Source organism: Tasmannia lanceolata, unplaced genomic scaffold (genome assembly GCF_043159265.1).
Source record: "Tasmannia lanceolata isolate RefF3 unplaced genomic scaffold, GAP_Taslan_0.1 ptg000003l, whole genome shotgun sequence".
Taxonomy (NCBI): domain Eukaryota; kingdom Viridiplantae; phylum Streptophyta; class Magnoliopsida; order Canellales; family Winteraceae; genus Tasmannia; species Tasmannia lanceolata.
The window spans coordinates 6,039,442-6,057,500 of record NW_027518680.1 but is presented as its reverse complement, the minus strand read 5'-3'; the positions used below and the strand labels follow the sequence as shown (position 1 = coordinate 6,057,500).

The 18,059-nt window shown below is 38.3% G+C and overlaps 2 protein-coding genes across 4 annotated transcripts in view; both read left to right on the top strand.

The window, feature by feature from the left end:
• LOC143860541 (E3 ubiquitin-protein ligase BIG BROTHER-like) overlaps positions 1-183 on the top strand; it is a 4,732-nt gene extending 4,549 nt beyond the window's left edge. The window contains exon 4 of the mRNA XM_077371228.1: positions 1-183. This exon is cut by the window's left edge and continues 132 nt beyond it. The gene's annotated coding sequence lies outside the window, so the exon portion shown is untranslated.
• A 4,851-nt stretch (positions 184-5,034) lies between these two features.
• LOC143849344 (uncharacterized) lies at positions 5,035-14,715 on the top strand. Of its 3 annotated transcripts, none has more exons than XR_013235652.1 (4): positions 5,035-6,151; positions 9,648-9,791; positions 13,720-13,820; positions 13,906-14,715. XR_013235652.1 is itself a non-coding variant. In XM_077358354.1 (4 exons), the coding sequence occupies exons 1-4, from the start codon at positions 6,143-6,145 to the stop codon at positions 14,247-14,249; spliced, it is 576 nt and encodes a 191-aa protein (XP_077214469.1). In that variant the 5' UTR covers positions 5,051-6,142; the 3' UTR covers positions 14,250-14,715. The 3 variants fall into 3 exon arrangements, 2 of the variants coding, with proteins under 2 accessions (XP_077214469.1, XP_077214460.1); XM_077358354.1 differs by having other exon boundaries at positions 5,051-6,151; positions 9,648-9,769; XM_077358345.1 differs by lacking the exon at positions 5,035-6,151 and having other exon boundaries at positions 7,527-9,769.
• Positions 14,716-18,059: the final 3,344 nt, after the last annotated feature.

Genomic DNA, 18,059 nt, shown 5'->3' with positions numbered 1-18,059 from the left:
ACGAGGAGCTTAAAAAGGATTTGAATGATTTTTTTTCTTTCTCACACAGCTTTCTTTAGTAGAGGAACCTTCCTAGATTTAACAAGTGAATGTATTGAACAATTTTAATGGATTTTTCTCCGGTTGCCTTGTTATGGAGGGTGGGATTTACCAAAAATTGAGTTCCTCTGGTCTTCTGCCTAATTGAAAGATTCTACAATTAGTCTGGCCTAAGTTGATTGAGAAGTTCCTTTCTTGCATTTGCAACCTAAAATTACATGTCTATCATGCTGCATAAACTATGTTGTGCAATCTGGTTTCTAAAGCTGCAGTGTGTCACGCAAATGTCCAAGTTAGTATTTGTGCTTGAAAATCATATGGAAACTTTCCATTAAATCCACATATTTTTCCCCTTCTTTCGCCAATTCTCACTTCTCTCTCTGCGTGTCTAGATGTTGTTATCCCTTTTCCTTCTCTTAAAATATTTTCTTTTCTAGATAGTATTTTTCCTTCCAAATTCCTTCCCCTCTAGTCTCTATCCTCTTCTCTTCTCCATTGATCTTGCAAATTTCATTCTATTTCTCTTCTGTTATGAATATTTGCCTTTTGGATTCAATATTATCCACCTATTTGCTGAATCTGGTGTTCCTCCCCCTCCCCCCCCCCCCCCCCCCCCCGTCTGCCATATCTTTTTTCTTGTGTTGTGCTTGGTGTTTCTTTATTTGGTTTGAAGTTCATTTGAAACTTTGGTATTGAAGCTGAGTTCATATACTCTAAGGGCAAGATTTTGTCCACATGAAATCTTATTTACATAAATGGGTTTTCATAGTCATAAGATGTATACGCATATTTTTCAAAGAAAAATTTGGGCTCATTTGTTCAATGATTCAAACCATTTATCTGTTAGGCCTTGTAATGGATGAGCCAATAATGCACATATTGTTTTTCAAGGAGTAAAAGGGGAGCACACTTGTTCAACGATCCAAACCCCTTTTCTAGTAAGCCTTAGGCCATGCATCAAAATCCACTCCCATCGGACTATTCTAACCCCTAGGATCCATCGTGTAAGAGCCGAGCAAAACCTATCCTCATTGGAAGTTTATTCTCCTCCATTATGGAGACTTTTTCTTGATTAATAGACTGATACCCTTTTTTCACCGGTTAGAATTTCCCAATGGGGATGGATTTCTTTCCATTGCTCATCCATAGCAAGGCCTAAGAAACAAATGGTTTGGATCATTGAGCAACTGGCCTCCACTTCTTCTTTTCCCCGTGCACCCATCATATAGGAACCAATAAAGGTTATAGATACTTTTGCATCTATATTACTGTAATGCCCCATACGAAAGTAAGCCTAATCTAATCTTATTTGTAAATTAGGATAGATCTTCTGGCTTTTAAAGATGCCCTAAGGCAGTAAAATCATTTGAGAAAAAAGAATCCAAGAACCCGAGTTTTTTCGGATCGATTCAGTCGCTTCTGAAGATTCTCATGAGTCCGTTTCCGCCCATTTAATTCTGCGAGAATGAGAAGGGCTGCCGACTGATTGACTAGGGATGTGGCGACTTATAGACTATACTAGAGAGTTATTATATGGTGTCTCCAAGTAAATGCACGCATTTTTTTTTTTAAGGAAAAAATACAGATACACCTCTCAACTTTCTGACATTTTCAACGATAACCCTATCTTTTCAAAGTTATCAATGGCACCCCTGACTTTTCACCGTCCATGAAGTAGACCCATGACTTTTCACCATATAGTTCAAAATTCATCAAAGACCACCCGTGACAATTTCTTCGTTCTCGTCCACCCCGTCATATAACAAGCATTATTGAAAACTAAGGGGGTGTCGTTGATGACTTCGAAAAGTCAAGGTTATCGTTGAAAATGTTAGAAAGTTGAGGGGGTGTATCTGTATTTTTTCCTTTTTTTAAAATACAGTGCCGCCTACTCCTTAAAATGATCCCTACCACTCATTTGTTTGGCCACAACACAAATAAACCGTGCCCAGAAAATTATTTCCGTAAGATGATCCAAATCCTCTAATATGTAGGATGGAAAGACATAGAAATCTCTATAAATAATAGATCGGAGGCTTAGGATGATGATTTTTGGGGCATGGCCTATTTATGAGAGGCTGCAATAAATGAATGGTTAGGATCATCCTATGGAGTTTACCTGCTCTATTTAAAAAAAAAGATTCATGTGGATGCCATATAAAAACTCCTACGGATGCAAGTAAAAAATAAAACATTTGAAGGATCCGACATTGGTCTAAGGTGATAGTTAAATAAAAATTACAAATTAAATAGCGAATAAACAAACTGAGGCAAGACTAGTTACTTGGACCATCTTTGGATTGTAGGAAAAACTTTTCTTAGGAATTTTTCCCTTTCCATGATTTTAAGAGGAATGATATGATTGTGTCTTAGTTAGAGGGATACCATCATAGATTGAAAGTCTCTCTAAATAGAACTTGAACCACACGCAAATTCAATTTTTCCTCCTTGTGCAATCAAATAATCGAAATAAGGAAATTTTGGAAAAGCTTTTCCTTTCCTAACTTTTACAAAAAAAATCCTAAAATCCAAATAGGGTCCTGAAGCTATATCTTAAAGACTTATTCTCCAACATCATTGTGTTTTTGGAGAAATTATATGATGAAAGGCTCTATGAACCGTAAAGGTGGAACGGTAAAGGTACCATCCTTGAAATTTGATCCAACAGCAGCTCCTCAAAGAGTGAGTTGGATCAAATTATCAAGGATGGGATGTTTATAAGGCCTTTCATCATATAAGATCTCCTGTTTCATTGTGTTTTTGGAGAAATTATATGATGAAAGGCTCTATGAACCGTACAGGTGGTACGGTAAAGGTACCATCCTTGAAATTTGATCCAACAGCAGCTCCTCAAAAAGTGAGCTGCTGTTGGATCAAATTATCAAGGATGGGATGTTTATAAGGCCTTTCATCATATAAGATCTTCTGTTTTTTAACCAAACAGAGGAATTAGGTCGAATCGGAATCAAATGCTGATTCCAACACCTAAATCCAGTAATCCAAATCAAATGCACCACAATAACCTGTTCGTTTGAGATCATGACAATCAATTGGGAGTCGCAAACCGATTATTTATACTTCAAGCCCTGTTTGTTTTAGATTATGACAACCGATTGTGGACCTCCTCAGCCGATTATTGGACTGAAAATTGCACTAAATTGGAGTCCAATAATCGGTTGGGGAGTCCACAATCGGTTGTCATAATCCAATAATTGGCACGACGTCTCCATATCTTTTGGTACGTTGGTCGCATCCGGCCGCCGGAGATTGCTTGGGCACTGTTCGTTATAGATTGTGAATTTTGAGTTATAATCGGTGCTCACAATCCAAAACGAACAGGCACTTGCTGTTCCAATTAAAATTTACTCCGGGACCAGAATCCACTCTAAATATAAGATATTTGACATGTCATAAGTCATAACAGTGCGAACTCGTGTATAAAGAGTGGGGTGCGAGTGGAAATAAAAGGGGGTGGATTTATCATTCGGGTCGAGAAAAGTGGGGCCTTTACGTACACCGAAGCATTTTCAAAATAAGTTGTGAAGAATAAAAGCGCGAATAACTAACTTCCTCTGTGCTCTAAGAAACCCTAACCGTCCCTCCTTCTTCTACTGTCGAAGAAACCCTAAGAGTCTTCTAGGGTTTGTCTTTTGGACTGAAGAAGTTGAAAAATAAGAGGAAATAGACAGAGTGAAATCGGCACTCTCGATCTCATGTATGGAATCCTCAATTTAGGGTTTTTGTTTGGCTTATTCTGTTTATGCAATTTCCACATGAATCCCCTTCTTATTCGATCTCGTTTCCATTTTCCTTTTTTTGTATGATTGATTTATCACAAGAATTTGATCTCTTTATATTCTTAACTCGATTAATTTCTCATGTTTTCTATGATCTTGCAGAAGTAGAAGGTTTACATGTTTCTCGTTCTTGCAAATGGAGATTCGGCTGAGAAGAAGGCATATTTGGTTGCTTGTATCCGTTCTTTGCTTTTTCATTCCCAAATGCTCAATTGGAGTGGATATCCTTTCCAAATCAAAGATTGAGAAATGTGAGAAGGTTTCCAAATCTGGGGAAATGGATTGCAGGAAAAAGATCGTTGTGAACATGGCGGTGCCTAGTGGATTTTTTGATTTTTGTTCAACTGTTACAAAGTTCAATATTGTAGTTTTGATTTTTTGATTGTACATTATTTGCAATTCATTTTTAAAAGGTAAGGGCCCGTTTGGATACCCCTTGGATTTGGATTTGGAGGAGAATTTGGATTTTTAAATCCAAATTCGGCGTTTGGCAAGCCTTTATGACCTCTGGATTTGGATTTGAGTGAAATCCACAAGATTTACAAATTCCTCATGTTAGTGTAATTTTTTGGATTTATAAATCCTTTCTGCAAGAGGTTATTTATAAATCTAAATCTGACCCGTAAGGGGTTAAAATGACCAGAATATACCAAAAAAGTGTTAAATGACTTAAGTACCCACATGACATTAAAAACTGATCAAAATACATCGTATTAGATAAAATGACTAGAAAACCCCGAGTCAGACAAAATGATTGAAATACCCCTATACCAGGTAAAAATGACGAAATACCCCCGAGTTGTGCAAAATGACTAAAATACCCTTATGACATAAAAATGATCAAAATAACCTCATGCAGGGTAAAATGACTAGAATACCCCAATAGCATGAAAATTTACTAAAATACCCCAGATCAAGTAAAAATGACCCATGGCTCATAAAAAATGACTAAAAATACATCATGAGATAAAAATACGCCATAGTGGGTAAAATGACTAGAAATACCCCTATACCAGGTAAAAATGACAAAATAACCCCGAGTCGTGCAAAATGACTAAAATACTCTTATGACACAAAAATGATCAAAATAACCTCATATAGGGTAAAATGACTAAAATACCTAGGATCATGGAAAATTATCGAAATACCATGGCTCATGAAAAATAACTAAAATGACTAAAAACACCCTCATGAGATAAAAATGATAAAAATAAGCCATATTTGGTAAAATGACTAGAATACCCCCGGGTCATGCAAAATGACCAGAATACACCTATACCGGGTGAAAATGAACAAATACCGTGAGTCATGGAAAATGACTAAAACACCCTTATGACATAAAAATGATCAAAATACCCCCATAGGGTAAAATGACTAGAATACCCCCGGATCATGGAAAATGGCTGAAATGCCCCTATATAAAGTATTTTAGGGCTTTTTAGTTTTGTTAGATTTCAAATTCAAATCCAAAGAGCATCCAAACAAAAAAAAATTAATTTAGATTTGAAATCCAAATCTATACGTGGTCATCCAAACGGCATTATTTATAAATTTGTGAATTTTAAAATTCTTGATTTCAAATTCATGGATTTTGAAAATCCAAATTCACCTCCAAATCCAAATCCAAGGGGTATCCAAACGGGCCCTAATTGAAGTGCTGTTTATTCGTTCGCTTCTTTACAAATGTCAATTTACTGCAGCAGTTAATTCATAATCTGAGATATTCTTGTTAAAGTGAAACAAATATGCTTTACATGTTCTAGTCTTCTAGAGGGCCCACGACATTGATAAGCCAGAAATCAGAATATGATGCTGCTAAAGGTCTTCTATCTATTTATCCAAATGTGCGTGCAAATTCTATTTTTCGTATCTATAAAGAAAAATGCCATACTCTTCGTAATGGTTGTCACTCATAATTTGAATAAATTGATCCACTGACGACATTGGTGATTTCACATGCCTTAACTTGACCCATTAGTGACTTCGTAATGGGTTGTTGTCAATGTTGCTGGATAGTATGGTGAGTGTCATGCAGTTTACACCGAAGTTAAAGCGGTGTGATTTGACTTAAAGAGCTTGGTGAGCTTTGGATGCAAAGCTCGGTGGGAGGAGATTTTCTTGCCACTATCTAGTGGCTTAAGCATGATTCCAAGCCTCCAGAGCGGTTTGTTGACCTTTTTAAAGAGATGATGAACTTGCATTTGGGCTTTTTCTGAGTATAAGGTCTCATATTTTATTGACAACTCTGACACTGATTCCCTTGCCAACCGTAGAATTTCCTGCAAAGAACTAGTTTTGTGCATCACATGACTATTGTAGGTTTTTTTTTTTTCTGATTTCCTTTTGTTTTTATTGAGTTGCTATTGGGCCCTTTTGTTTAGCCTTTTCTTCTGCGTCTTATCTTGCCATTAGTGGCTTCTTTTAATGAATTACTTGCTCTAAAAGAAAACACTGCATATAAATCTGAACCATGGAGTGTTGGAAGTTGATTGTCAGTGTGAATCTAGATTTTCTCTTTAGTTAACAAAGTGCGGTTTTCATCTTTATTGTGTTTAAGATGTTACAACTAAAGATTAGTTCTTTTTTTTTGGTAATCTAGTGATTTATGTTAGATCCTTATTGGGTTAAGTTAATTTTATGCCTTTTGTTAGGCAACTCTAATGACGGTAATTCAGCCTTTTCATAAGAATATTAACTCATATTTGTGAAACTTTTGATTTATTTCTGAGAAATGTAATCATGTATTTAATTCGAATTTTGATATGGTGCCAGGGCATTTCGAAAGTTGAAACTTGCTCCTCCAACCTGTACCTATTTGTTTCATTCCTAGCTTGTTGGTGCATATGAATATTGTGATTCTTTCTCAGCTGTTCTTCTAATCCGGGCATTTCTTTGCTATTTGGTTTCTCTTGATTTAAGAGTCACTATTGTGCCCCTCTTCTTCTATTCTCTATCTATGTTTTTCTCTACTAAAAGGACTAAATTTTATGGAAAACTTAACTGATACAAAGAATCACAGAAACCTTAATCTCCTTAAGATCCATATACTTTTATCCTCTTTCTACCTTTTTTTTTGAATGGTTATCCTCTTTTTACCCTTCATTTTTAGAAATTCCTCTGTGTTGAGATGCTGTTTTTGCATAGAATGTTTCCCTTGCATCTGTTTTTTCTTTTCAATTTTTAAAACCTGGCTTGCATAAATGCTCTCTCCCTCTCTTCATATTTTGTCTTGTTTTTTTGCACAGAATGTTTCCTTTGCTTCTTTTCTTTTCTGTTCATTTTTTAAAACCTAGCTTGCACAAATACTCTCTTTATATTTTGTTTTTCTCTTTTATTTATTCTTTGTCATCGTCCTATCATCTTAGTCATGCCAGCCATGTATCCTGTTGCACCTTATAACTTTGGGTTATATATCCAATATCTTTAATAACCTTGGAGTAATGTTTACAAAATCAAAATGGACAATAATTCAGTCAAGGTAAAAAGGTGTCAACTCGGGCGAGTCAATGATTGATTCGGTCAAATTTTCATTAACTTGGGTGAATTAAAGGAGTTTTTGATTGACTTGGTAGGGCAAAACTCAAACTTGGACTAGATCTCATCCAGACCAAGTCTACTCGGATTAGTCAATGATTGACTCCTTGTTCAGCCTGAATGGAACGGAATTGGCAATTGTGGTTAGGACTCAAATGAATCACTGCCATACTGTCAAATTACTTTAAATGTTTTCCTTCAAGATCGAGTTGAGAATGTCTCACTTTAGTTCATTTATAGCCAAAAGGACAACGTCTTGAATGACTGCTTGTTGGGCAACACATTTTGTTCCCAAAGATGTGACATCCAAAATCTTCATTAGTAGGCGCACCCTTAGTGATGGGGACCGAAGGATGTTTCTCATAACCTCAATCCTTCTGTTAATAGAGGCAGAATTTGGAACATCCTGGAGTAGCCATGATAGGGTAGTGGGTTTGGTGAAAAGAAATGCCAATTAATGCAGAGGCTGATAGGTTAGAAAATGAAGGAGTTTCCTGTCCTCATCTGATCATTAGAGGTCATATGTCTGAGTAGGAGGCATGCATCAGTTCTTCATAGCCTTTTCTGTTTTAGCTATAGCTGTTTCTGTTTGTGTAGCGTTCAATTATGTATGTTTTTTGCCCTGACCACCTCGATCTGGCTCTTTCTCCGGTAACTTTTTGCTGATCATTTATATCAGTTGCTATTCAGAAAAAAGAAAAAAGAAAAAAGAAAAGAAAGAAAGAGGAAAAAGAAGAAACTGAAATCTTAACTTTTGGAGTAAGGGTTGGCTGACAGGTAATTGCTGTCTTGCCTAACAAAGCCAAAATGTCCCGAGTCCTGCCACCTTACTTGGACTCTGTTCCATCAAGAACTTTTGTTTCATCTTGATAAGAACATTTTAGTGTTTTATTCCAGGTTTTCTATTTGTAGAACCTGGGTGTCAAATCCTATTCCTGGATATCAGTCCAGGGCTTTGAAGGTAATAGGTAGGTTTGGTAGCTGAATTACCACTCGTGGCATTCGTCATGGAAGGGAAGAATGCTTACTGCAAAATTGTGGGACCAAAACTCTGGGTCATGCTATATTGAGATCAAGTATAGTGGTTGAATACATTTTGGCTACCATGACCTTTGAGCTCAATTGACTCATACTGTTGCTTCGTGAGATAGAAGTGTTATCATCCAAAGGATATGCGCATTATGGCTAGTCCTATGCTTAGTTTTAAATTTCGGCCGAAATCTGAAATTTCAGCTGAAATATTTCAGTTTCGGTCCAAACCGACACCGAAAGTACATTAAATTGGTTTTTTACAGGTTCGCCGAAATCCGAAATTTACAAGATTTCCACCGAAATTGCCGACATTACCAAAATTTTCACCGAAATTTGGTAAAATACCGAAATTTTTTTTCCGAATTTTACATGATTTTGGACAAAATTTCGGCCGAAACGAACAAAATTTCTGTTTCGGTTGTGGTGGAAACCGACATTTAAATCCTTGGTCCTATGTTGTAAATAAGTTGGTTGCCAAACTGCCACTTTGTGCAAGATTTTAACACTATATCTGAAGTGATGACCTTGATATTTTTGTTAGAGATATAGGAATGAAACAGGCTAGAAGTGCTGGATTGCATGCTCTAGATTGGAGGGGAGCCCAAAAGTTGTTAGGAAATTGTGCCTGGGCGTATACTTGTAATTTTTTGAATGTCCTAGATGGTTAAAATCGGTTAATCTTTTCAATACATAACTTTAGTTGTAAGGCTAGTTCAATCTTTCACACTGCTGAGTGATACATACCTTTATAAATTCTGAATTATTTCTGATTAGTAATGCAATTTTTTATTTCTTGTAGTTTTACTGCAGTGTGTCATTACTCACTGTAGTTATTGGTTGTCTTACAAATCTTGGTTTGTGTTTTCACTTTTCGCTTAAAATCTCGATATATCTGACTTAATGTTGTAATTCTGTGCATGCAAACTTTTGATCTCTATGTGTTGCCTAAACAAGTCAATATTTGCCCTTTTTGTAGGATATGCAGTTTTGCAAGTCCATATAGTGGAGAAGGATCTCTCATAATCCTTAAAAAACTTCTTTATTCTTGAACTTTCTCAGTGAACCTTGCTCATATTATTAATATATATTGCCATTTCCGTATTGTTATTTCTGTTTTACATAGTGAATGCAAAAGTCGAAACAATCTTAATGGTCGCATGTATGCTTCTGTATCTATCTTTTATGTGTATCATTTATATGCGGCTTTTAAATATGGATAGATTCCACATGTTTGCTGTTCTACAGAGTGGCGGAGAGGCTTCCATTGTTGCAGAACTTGTGGACGCAGAGGAGAACACAACTCAGAAGATGCAAACTTTGCGAGCACCACTGGTCATAACAGTTAACAAATCGGCCGCATATGCCTTGTACGAGATCACATACATACGCGTATGGGAATTTGCATAACTGTTAAGTGGTTTCCATTTATGTCTGAAGTCTGAACCATGTACAATATACATTTGCCTTTTGCATAACCACTTTTAGACACCTCTAAAATTGACTTTATTGATAGCTGAGGGAATTTGCATAACTTAAGGGTGTCAATTTTGGCTCGGGCTAGGAAGCTAGGCTCGAGCTCGGCTCGAATCCTTAACGAGCCGAGCCGGTTGGTTTCAAAGATTTCTTTACTGGTAAAGCATGCAGGTATGTGTCCAAACAAGGAGTAACGAGATGCAGATTTTTCATTTGTTGTAATCCTTCGATTATGTTTCTCAAGTGAACTTTATGTATTTCTTATGTTATTTTGTGCTGACACATTTCTATTGCCTTCGAGATGATCATGATCTGTTTATTGCTTATCAAGTGTGCGTGAGCTCATATACATACTGGAAAACTTGAAAACTCATTTTAGTACTTTAAGTTTTGTTATTAGACCTTATAAATAATTCCTGATTCCTAGAAGATATCAAAGTAAAGAAAACATTGGGAAAATAATTGTCCTAGGCTAGAAAAGGAACCATAAAATTGAATTATTAGGCCAATTTGACTTGATGTGAGTTGTTCCTGTGTTTTTAAACTTCCACCGACACATGTGGGTTGCTGTCGACATGTGTCAACTTCCTTCGAGATCGAAGTATGGGACAGACCCCGAAGTCTGGACTGAAATCCGAAGTTTGATTCCTTGTTATACATTCACATAACCAAAAACCTCCATATATCCAGGAAATATGAATGCTCATTTCATTAGTAAGATGAGCAAGTAGAGAAGTAAAAGAAATGATTATCTGCTTTCATAGAGATGTTTGGCAACACATGTTACTAGGTGTTTGATCTTGTGAAATCATTATGGATGGTTGGGTCTGTGTTATTTCAGGAAGTTGCATCTTAAATCTCTACCGTTTCCATGGACTTCAATAAAGTTCAGTGATTTTTACATGATTTCTACAGACTTCCATAAACTTCTAGGAAGTACTTCCACTTCTGCTGGAACCGGAATCCGGACTTAAACTGAAGTCTGATTCCTTCACAAGTGAAGTCTTGAACTAGGGTATATTGTCTCTATTCGTTTAGAGCCATAATACATCCAGATTGATATCTCTAGTGTCCAGTTCTGGTCATATTTAATTAAATCTTTTAGAGCCATAATACATCCAGATTGATATCTCTAGTGTCCAGTTCTGGTCATAATTAATTAAATCTAGTCATTGAGGGGTCTTTGTTAACTTTTTTCCCCAACTCAAACCCCTCACAGGCGAGGTTGGAGCTTGAGAGAAGAGAAGTGGAGAAGTTGGGATGAGAAATGAACAAGTAGAGAAGGGACGAGGGAGAAGAAGAAGAAGAGAAATAGGGTTTTGGGGAATTGAGAGTTAGATCGACTCCCTCTCTAAACGATATTATATTAATAAGGTAGTTGAATTACAAGTATGCCCTTATAGCTCATATAGGCACTTTGGACTCCCAACTTGCTCAACAAAGAATGTAGCTTTAGACTCACTCCACCCTTTGTAAGAACGTATGCTAATTGATTTTGTATTTATAAATGTGGACAAACGTCTTTGGAGACGACTATCTATCTATCTAACGAAGTGTCTGTCCACTTCAATATGTTTGGTCCGATGATGTTGAATGTGATTGTAAGCAGTATTGATGGACATGATTGTAAGAAGTATTGATGGATGCCTTACAATCACCATAAAGCTACATATGTGTTTCCATCTCTATCCCATGTTCAAATATATATGCAAACAGTTCTCCATCTCCATGTTCCATTGCTCTATATTCACTGGGGCTTGCTACCACAATAAAATGCTTATGCTTGTCACAAGGTTGCCTCTGACTAAAGTAAAATAGCCAGAAGTAGACCTATGGTCGTCAACAGATCCAGCATGGTCAGCGTCCATATAAGCTTCCACTTGTAGATGACCATGGTTCCTAAATAGAAGTCCCTTTCCAGAAGCTACTTTGAAGTACCTCAGTACTCTCTCAACAACAGCAAGATATGATGTCCTTGGAGCATTCGACTGATCACATTGAGGTCTTATGCGATGTCAGAACAATTCAAGGATAAGTATAGAAGGCAATTTACTAATCTCTAAAACTGCCTCTTATCGTGCAGAGGCTCTTCATATTTAAGATCTGGATTCCAATTGTCCATAACTAGTTCAGCTATCTTTTCCTCTCATTTTGTTTCCTTGTTTCCAAAAACTCTTCCCCTACATTGTTCCTGTAGTACCTTGAGCAGCTTATTGCATTTATTTCTTATAGTAGTGAGAACTTTGTCAGAGACGAGTTCCCCTTGATGTTCATGCATAGCTATTTCAAGCAGCTTATGCTGCCTACTGTGTATTTCCCCAACTAGGAGAGGAAAAATGGCTGCATGCATTGTCCTCTTCGTCTAGCATTTGGAGTGAAATCTTCCTGGGTAAGAAGGAAAATAAAAACAAGGGAATTGCTAGCGTCCATTGCAAAAGGCATTTCGCAGCTTGTCTGTCGCATATCAGACCACCCACCTCGTGAATGGAGACAAAACTGCTGTCTTCATTCATGAGGTTGCTGGTCTGACATGCAACAGACCAGCTGTGAAATGCCTTTTGCGATGGACCCTAGCAAATCCCTCAAAACAATTGTAGGGATTTCGGAAGATCTTATTCAAATTCATCCATTTGGCATGTAACAACACCTCTGTTGCCTTGAAAATTGTAACCCTCCTTAAACAATTGCTGGATCTTCTTCAAATGGCTTGCCAAAAGCTCATGACCGTCACACGAATGGTTCCGGAGTGGTTGATAACACAAATATGCGTTTTTTATCGTCAAAATTGAATATAAACTCATGAAGGTGGCTAAACCCCAGATTCGTGGGCTACAAATGGGATAGGAAGGGTTTGCATTGATGTTAGGTTCAAGCCTGCCCTGTTCCAACGCTAAAAACTAGAAAAATTTGAGTAGATTTTGAGTTTAAGCAGTAACTTCTATGCAATTGTAACCAACTCAAGAAAAGCTCTTCTTGATGAGCTTTTCAAATATGTACTAAATTAAATTATTTTCTTTGTTTTTGGAGTCTAATTTCTCAAGAGACGAGAATATTTGAACGAAGGATCAACATTTTTGTTTTGAAAGATAACAAATTTATTAATTTCTGTAACTGGATTACATCAACGGGGTCAAGGCATCCCACCAATGTAAACATCATCTATACCACAAAAAACCCTCCAGACTCTATTCATTACCCATAGATATGCACTACCTCAGCTAACCCGGAGCCTTTTAGTTCTGTTCAGATACCTTACCCCAGCACAACCCGGCCAATATGCAGTGATCGGAATTGCTCCACCCCGCCATCTTTCTCACCGAAATGATGCTCTGCAACCTAATCAAACCCCAAAATTCCTGCTCATTCGTAGGCTGAATCACCCCAGCTAAATCCAGCCTGAGCCAGAGCCTGTATACACCTTTCTCAGTCATACATCTACATTGATTTTGCCTTCTGAAGTTTCCTACCCTGCAATCCATAAAATTTGCTGACCATGACATCGTCTGTTGGACTTTTCCAGCAGACAACACCACCATCCGCCCAATTAAATCTCCTTTTCCCCTATCCCTACCTCTTGGACACGAGAAAAACATGCTCAAATTTTTGGGTTGGACAGAAGTAGAAAAACAACAAAAATAAACCATGGTTTACTTAGAGCTTACACAGGTTTTAATTGAGCAATGTCCCCAGTTGTTCTTTTCATTTTCCGTAATCTGGGTTGGACAAATAATGTTATTGCAAGTCTGTTGTCTTGTCAACTGGCTTACAGTCTACTCGCAGAATGTTGTTCTTTCTTTTTTTGTTTTTTTTTTGAATGATAATGATTGTTCTTTCTTATGAGCAGAAGTAAATGCTCAAGTTTCTTTGACTTCAGCTGCCATATACAATATATATGTCTGAGTTGGATCGTGTTGTTTGGTTTATTTTTGGCTACCTTCCCAACAGGTAGTTATCTTCGGCTAGCCAGTTACATGAGTATATGATATTTGAAAAATGCCATAGCTGGATAATCTTTAATTTGAAAATGCAGTGATTGTGCTCATATGGCTGTTACATCAGAAAGGATTCTTTGATCCTCTTTATGATTGGTGGGAGGACCGAGTGGAAGCAGCAAAGGAAATAATCAAAGTTGATTTGAAGCATGAAAAGGAAATCAGACAGCATCACGGGCGCCATCACCATAAAGAGAACGATTTCTATCTGCAATCGAATGAGCGCTGGCAATATCAATATGATACCCAGAATAGTAAAAAAAGCACTCGTCATGCTCATCGTGAGCTTCGTGAGTATAGCCAGCCTGAGTTGGCAACCAAACATGATCACCATAAGCATCATCATCATCATCACCGCTCTCAGAAAGAGAGACAAGCTTGAATATAGCAGGGATTTCAATGGCATACGACAACGCCACTCCATGAATAGAAAAGAGAGACATTACATGAAGGAAAAAAGGAACAATCCCTTGGATGAGAGGTTTGACCATCGTATGCACAAAATGCAAAGACTTAATACAAAAGAGTCACTCAAAATGACCAGAAATAATGAAGAAAAGCAAGATGGACTTAACACAGGCATAGTCAGAAGCAGGGACCACATGCATTCCGAGTTACACTCTGAATGCACTCGAAGAGAATAATGGCTTATTAGTCTCATAGATGATACCGGCTTTTTATCGTGTTAAGGTACCACTGACTGAAGCTTGTATCATTCTTTCACTGAGGAACTCTGTTGACGTCTTCAATTTTAAATGTTTACATTAATTATGACAAGTAGAATATTATACTAGAATGTTTGCTATATTTTCACACTACATCTTCATTAAGGTCATTGCTTTTATTGGCATCCCTAAATGCAGATAAGTCTCTTTTTGTGTGAACCTAACTGGAACATGTACTGGAGTTCTAGTTTTTGTTTGAGAATAATCTGAAACTTAAACTCATTCACTGTATTCTCTGGTTCTCGGATTTGTTTTTTGAATTATGAGCGTATTATTCATTAGAAAAGAGAGGCACCATCGATCTAGGAGGTCGGGGCTGCAATAAAAGAGGAAGCTACAAAGGAAAACCAAGAATGTGAAGTGCACCACAAAGCAGCAAATCAATGCGGAAGAAAATCAAATACCTCCAATCTAGCCCGATTAACAACTGATCAGGCAAGACGATCCGCCTTGCCATTCGTAGATCTTCAGCTGTGCTGGAATTTAGCTGGAAATATCCCTCTAGCTGATCTTGAATCTCATCAAAGCACATCACGAATCTCCATGAAGAGGGTGTGATCCGACCATCCGCCTAATGACGTTGAGAGAATCTCCCTCTATCATGAGGCGACCCAAGTCAGGCCTGTCAATGATTGGGATCCCTTGTAGAACTACCCCAACTTTCGCCTCAGTGGAGTCCTTAAAGCTAATGGCACCGGAAAAAGCCCATCTTGTTCTCCCTGTCTTATCCCTAAGCAAACCTCCAATATCAGCTGGGCTGGGATTTCCAATGTTGGAGCTGTCAAATTTAAGCTTAAGCCATTCTGAAATAGGAGGGGTCACCATCTAAGGGCAATGGGCTCTGCCCTATTTGAACTGGAACATATCTTCCTCCAGCGCCGCCTGACGTCCGAACTGGATTCTAGGTTGGAGCAAGGGATGATCCTCACATAGAAAATAATAAGTGATACAATCTTAATGTAGATGAAGTAGGGGCTTTTAGTCACACTCTTGAATAGCCGAGAATTCCTCTCCTTCTAGCGTACCCATATAGAGCCTAATAACACAACTTTCCATTGAATTCTACCTTTCCTAGGCCAATGCACGGTGTACCAAGCCTCCAAAAGGTCAAGAAGCCAACTCAGGAAGACCCATGACATGCTAAATCTGTCAAGAATCCTGCACCACACCTCTCTGGCAAATCTGCGGTGCATCATTAAATGGTCGATAGACTCTACTTCTTCCACACGAAGAGCACAATGATCGATGATCAGCATTTTTTGGTTTTGCAGATGATATGAGTGAATTGGTAAGTCTATATTAAAAGAAGGGTCAAGCCCCAAGACCGAGAAGGTCAAAAGTACAAGCAAATAAGATATACAAGGAGATGGAAAACAACATATCACTGGGGAAGACAATCAAACATCTTCAAGGACGCCTGATTCACCCCTTCCCTGGCTAAACGATCCGCTTCACTATTAGCCGAGCGACGAACATGCTGAAATCGGACAGGGTGACCTCCCACATGATCTCGAATTTCCTTAATCCAGTCCATGAATCTCCATGAATAAAACCTGCTCCCATCCATGATCCATCCATGTAATGGTATTAAGAGACTCATCCTCGACTATTAATCTATCCAGCATACTCTCTTCAGCGATCTTGATGCCCTGAAGCGCCACTCTAAGCTCAGACTTGTTGGAATCCTAGATTCCAATGGGATCCAAAAAGCCCATCTAGTCTTTCCAACGTCATCTCTAAGCAAACCTCCCACCCTGGCCGACCCCGGGTTTCCCATACTTGATCCGTCAAAATTTAGCTTGAGCCACCCTGGGTCATGTGGCACCCAGCTAGAAGTTATCAGCTCCTCTGATACAAAACAAATCTCCTTCCAGCATCTGAAGAGGTCGGAAGTAGAGTAGAATTTGAAGGTAAAACCCTCACCCAAGATATAACCATTGAGATGATCTTGGTGAAAGTAAAGAGAGGTCCTTTGGATTTGTTCTTGAAGAGCCTTACATTTCTCTCCAGATCTAGGCTAGCATTACCTCTCTCCATAAGATTTTAGATTCTACCTTTTGACGGCCATGGCACTGAAAACCAGCTGTCCAAAAAGTCTACCAATCAACAAGGAATGACCCAAGACATCCCAGACTTACCTAGGATGTGGCACCAATCCTCCCTAACAAAAGTGCAATGAAGAAACAAGTGCTCTACTAATTCGCCGTTCCTCACACATAAGGCACAATGATCAATAATCCACATCTGCCGGTTACAAGGATGATCCACGGTAAGGTTCTTATCTTGGACAGATGAGTGACTTTGGTTAGTATTCCTTTTAGTATCCACAAATAGCATTCGTGTCTGGGAGGTGGCACGTAGGTACCCCATGGTACAGTAGCTCAAGCCACAGAAAAAAAATTGCATACCATTATAGAAGCTTCACCAGAGTTTAATGTGGGCTTGAGAGAGAGTGCCTAAATTGCATGCCCTTATAGATACTTCATCAGAATTTCAATGTGTGTGTGTGTGTGTGTGTGTGTGTGAGAGAGAGAGAGAGAGAGAGAGAGAGAGAGAGAGAGAGACTTCATTTATGGTTTCCCAAGAGCTGAGAATGTTAAAAGCATTATGGATTGCTGACATGTCAAACCACTGAGGTTGCTGATAGCAGTTCCTACAAAAACCTAATACCCCACCATAACAGGGTGAAATTGGCTTTCCAATGTGAGTGCATTTTAGGAAAATATTGTATAATTAATTTAGTTGAACCCTGCAATCTAATGTGAACGGAAACCATACGTAAACAAAAAGGGTGGAAATGCAGTCATTTTCAAGAGAAGACAAACAAAAGAGACTGGAAATGCTTGGAAAGGGCTGAAAATATCGTTTCCCTTTATTAATTCGCAAATGAAATGCTCTCATCTTCACGAAGTATCATAATGGCATGATGTAAATTAACTTGACTCCAACATCTATATAAAAGAAACTAATATCACAAAAATATTGTAGATGTATGAATAAACTGCAAATAAGAATCGTCATGTAAAACTCCTTCATTATCTAATCCCTCACGTCGAACTCCTTCATTACCAAATCCACTGTGGGTTTAGCGATTGAATCAGCTACAGCTTGTTTAGAAGGCAACGTCCACCTCCATGGAGTATCACCTATATTGTTGACTTTTCTACATCCTGCAAGACAAGAGAAGAAAGAAAAGAGAAAAAAGTGTGCACAGATGACTAGTGGACTTGGCGAGGTAGAGGGGAGCTGTTGCAGTAGGGAAGATGTGGGAATGGCGAAGGGGGAGAAGGCTTGTAGCAGTATGGAGGAGGAGATGGTGATGGTCGTGGAGGAGACATGTAGAAGTGTAGAGAAGGTGGTGATGGGGGTGGAGCATGGAGGGAGCAATGAAGGAGGTGATGGCTGCGGCGGAGGCGAGAGTGAGGGAGGAGGTGGCGATTGGGATGGTGGAGGAGGTGAGGGAAACA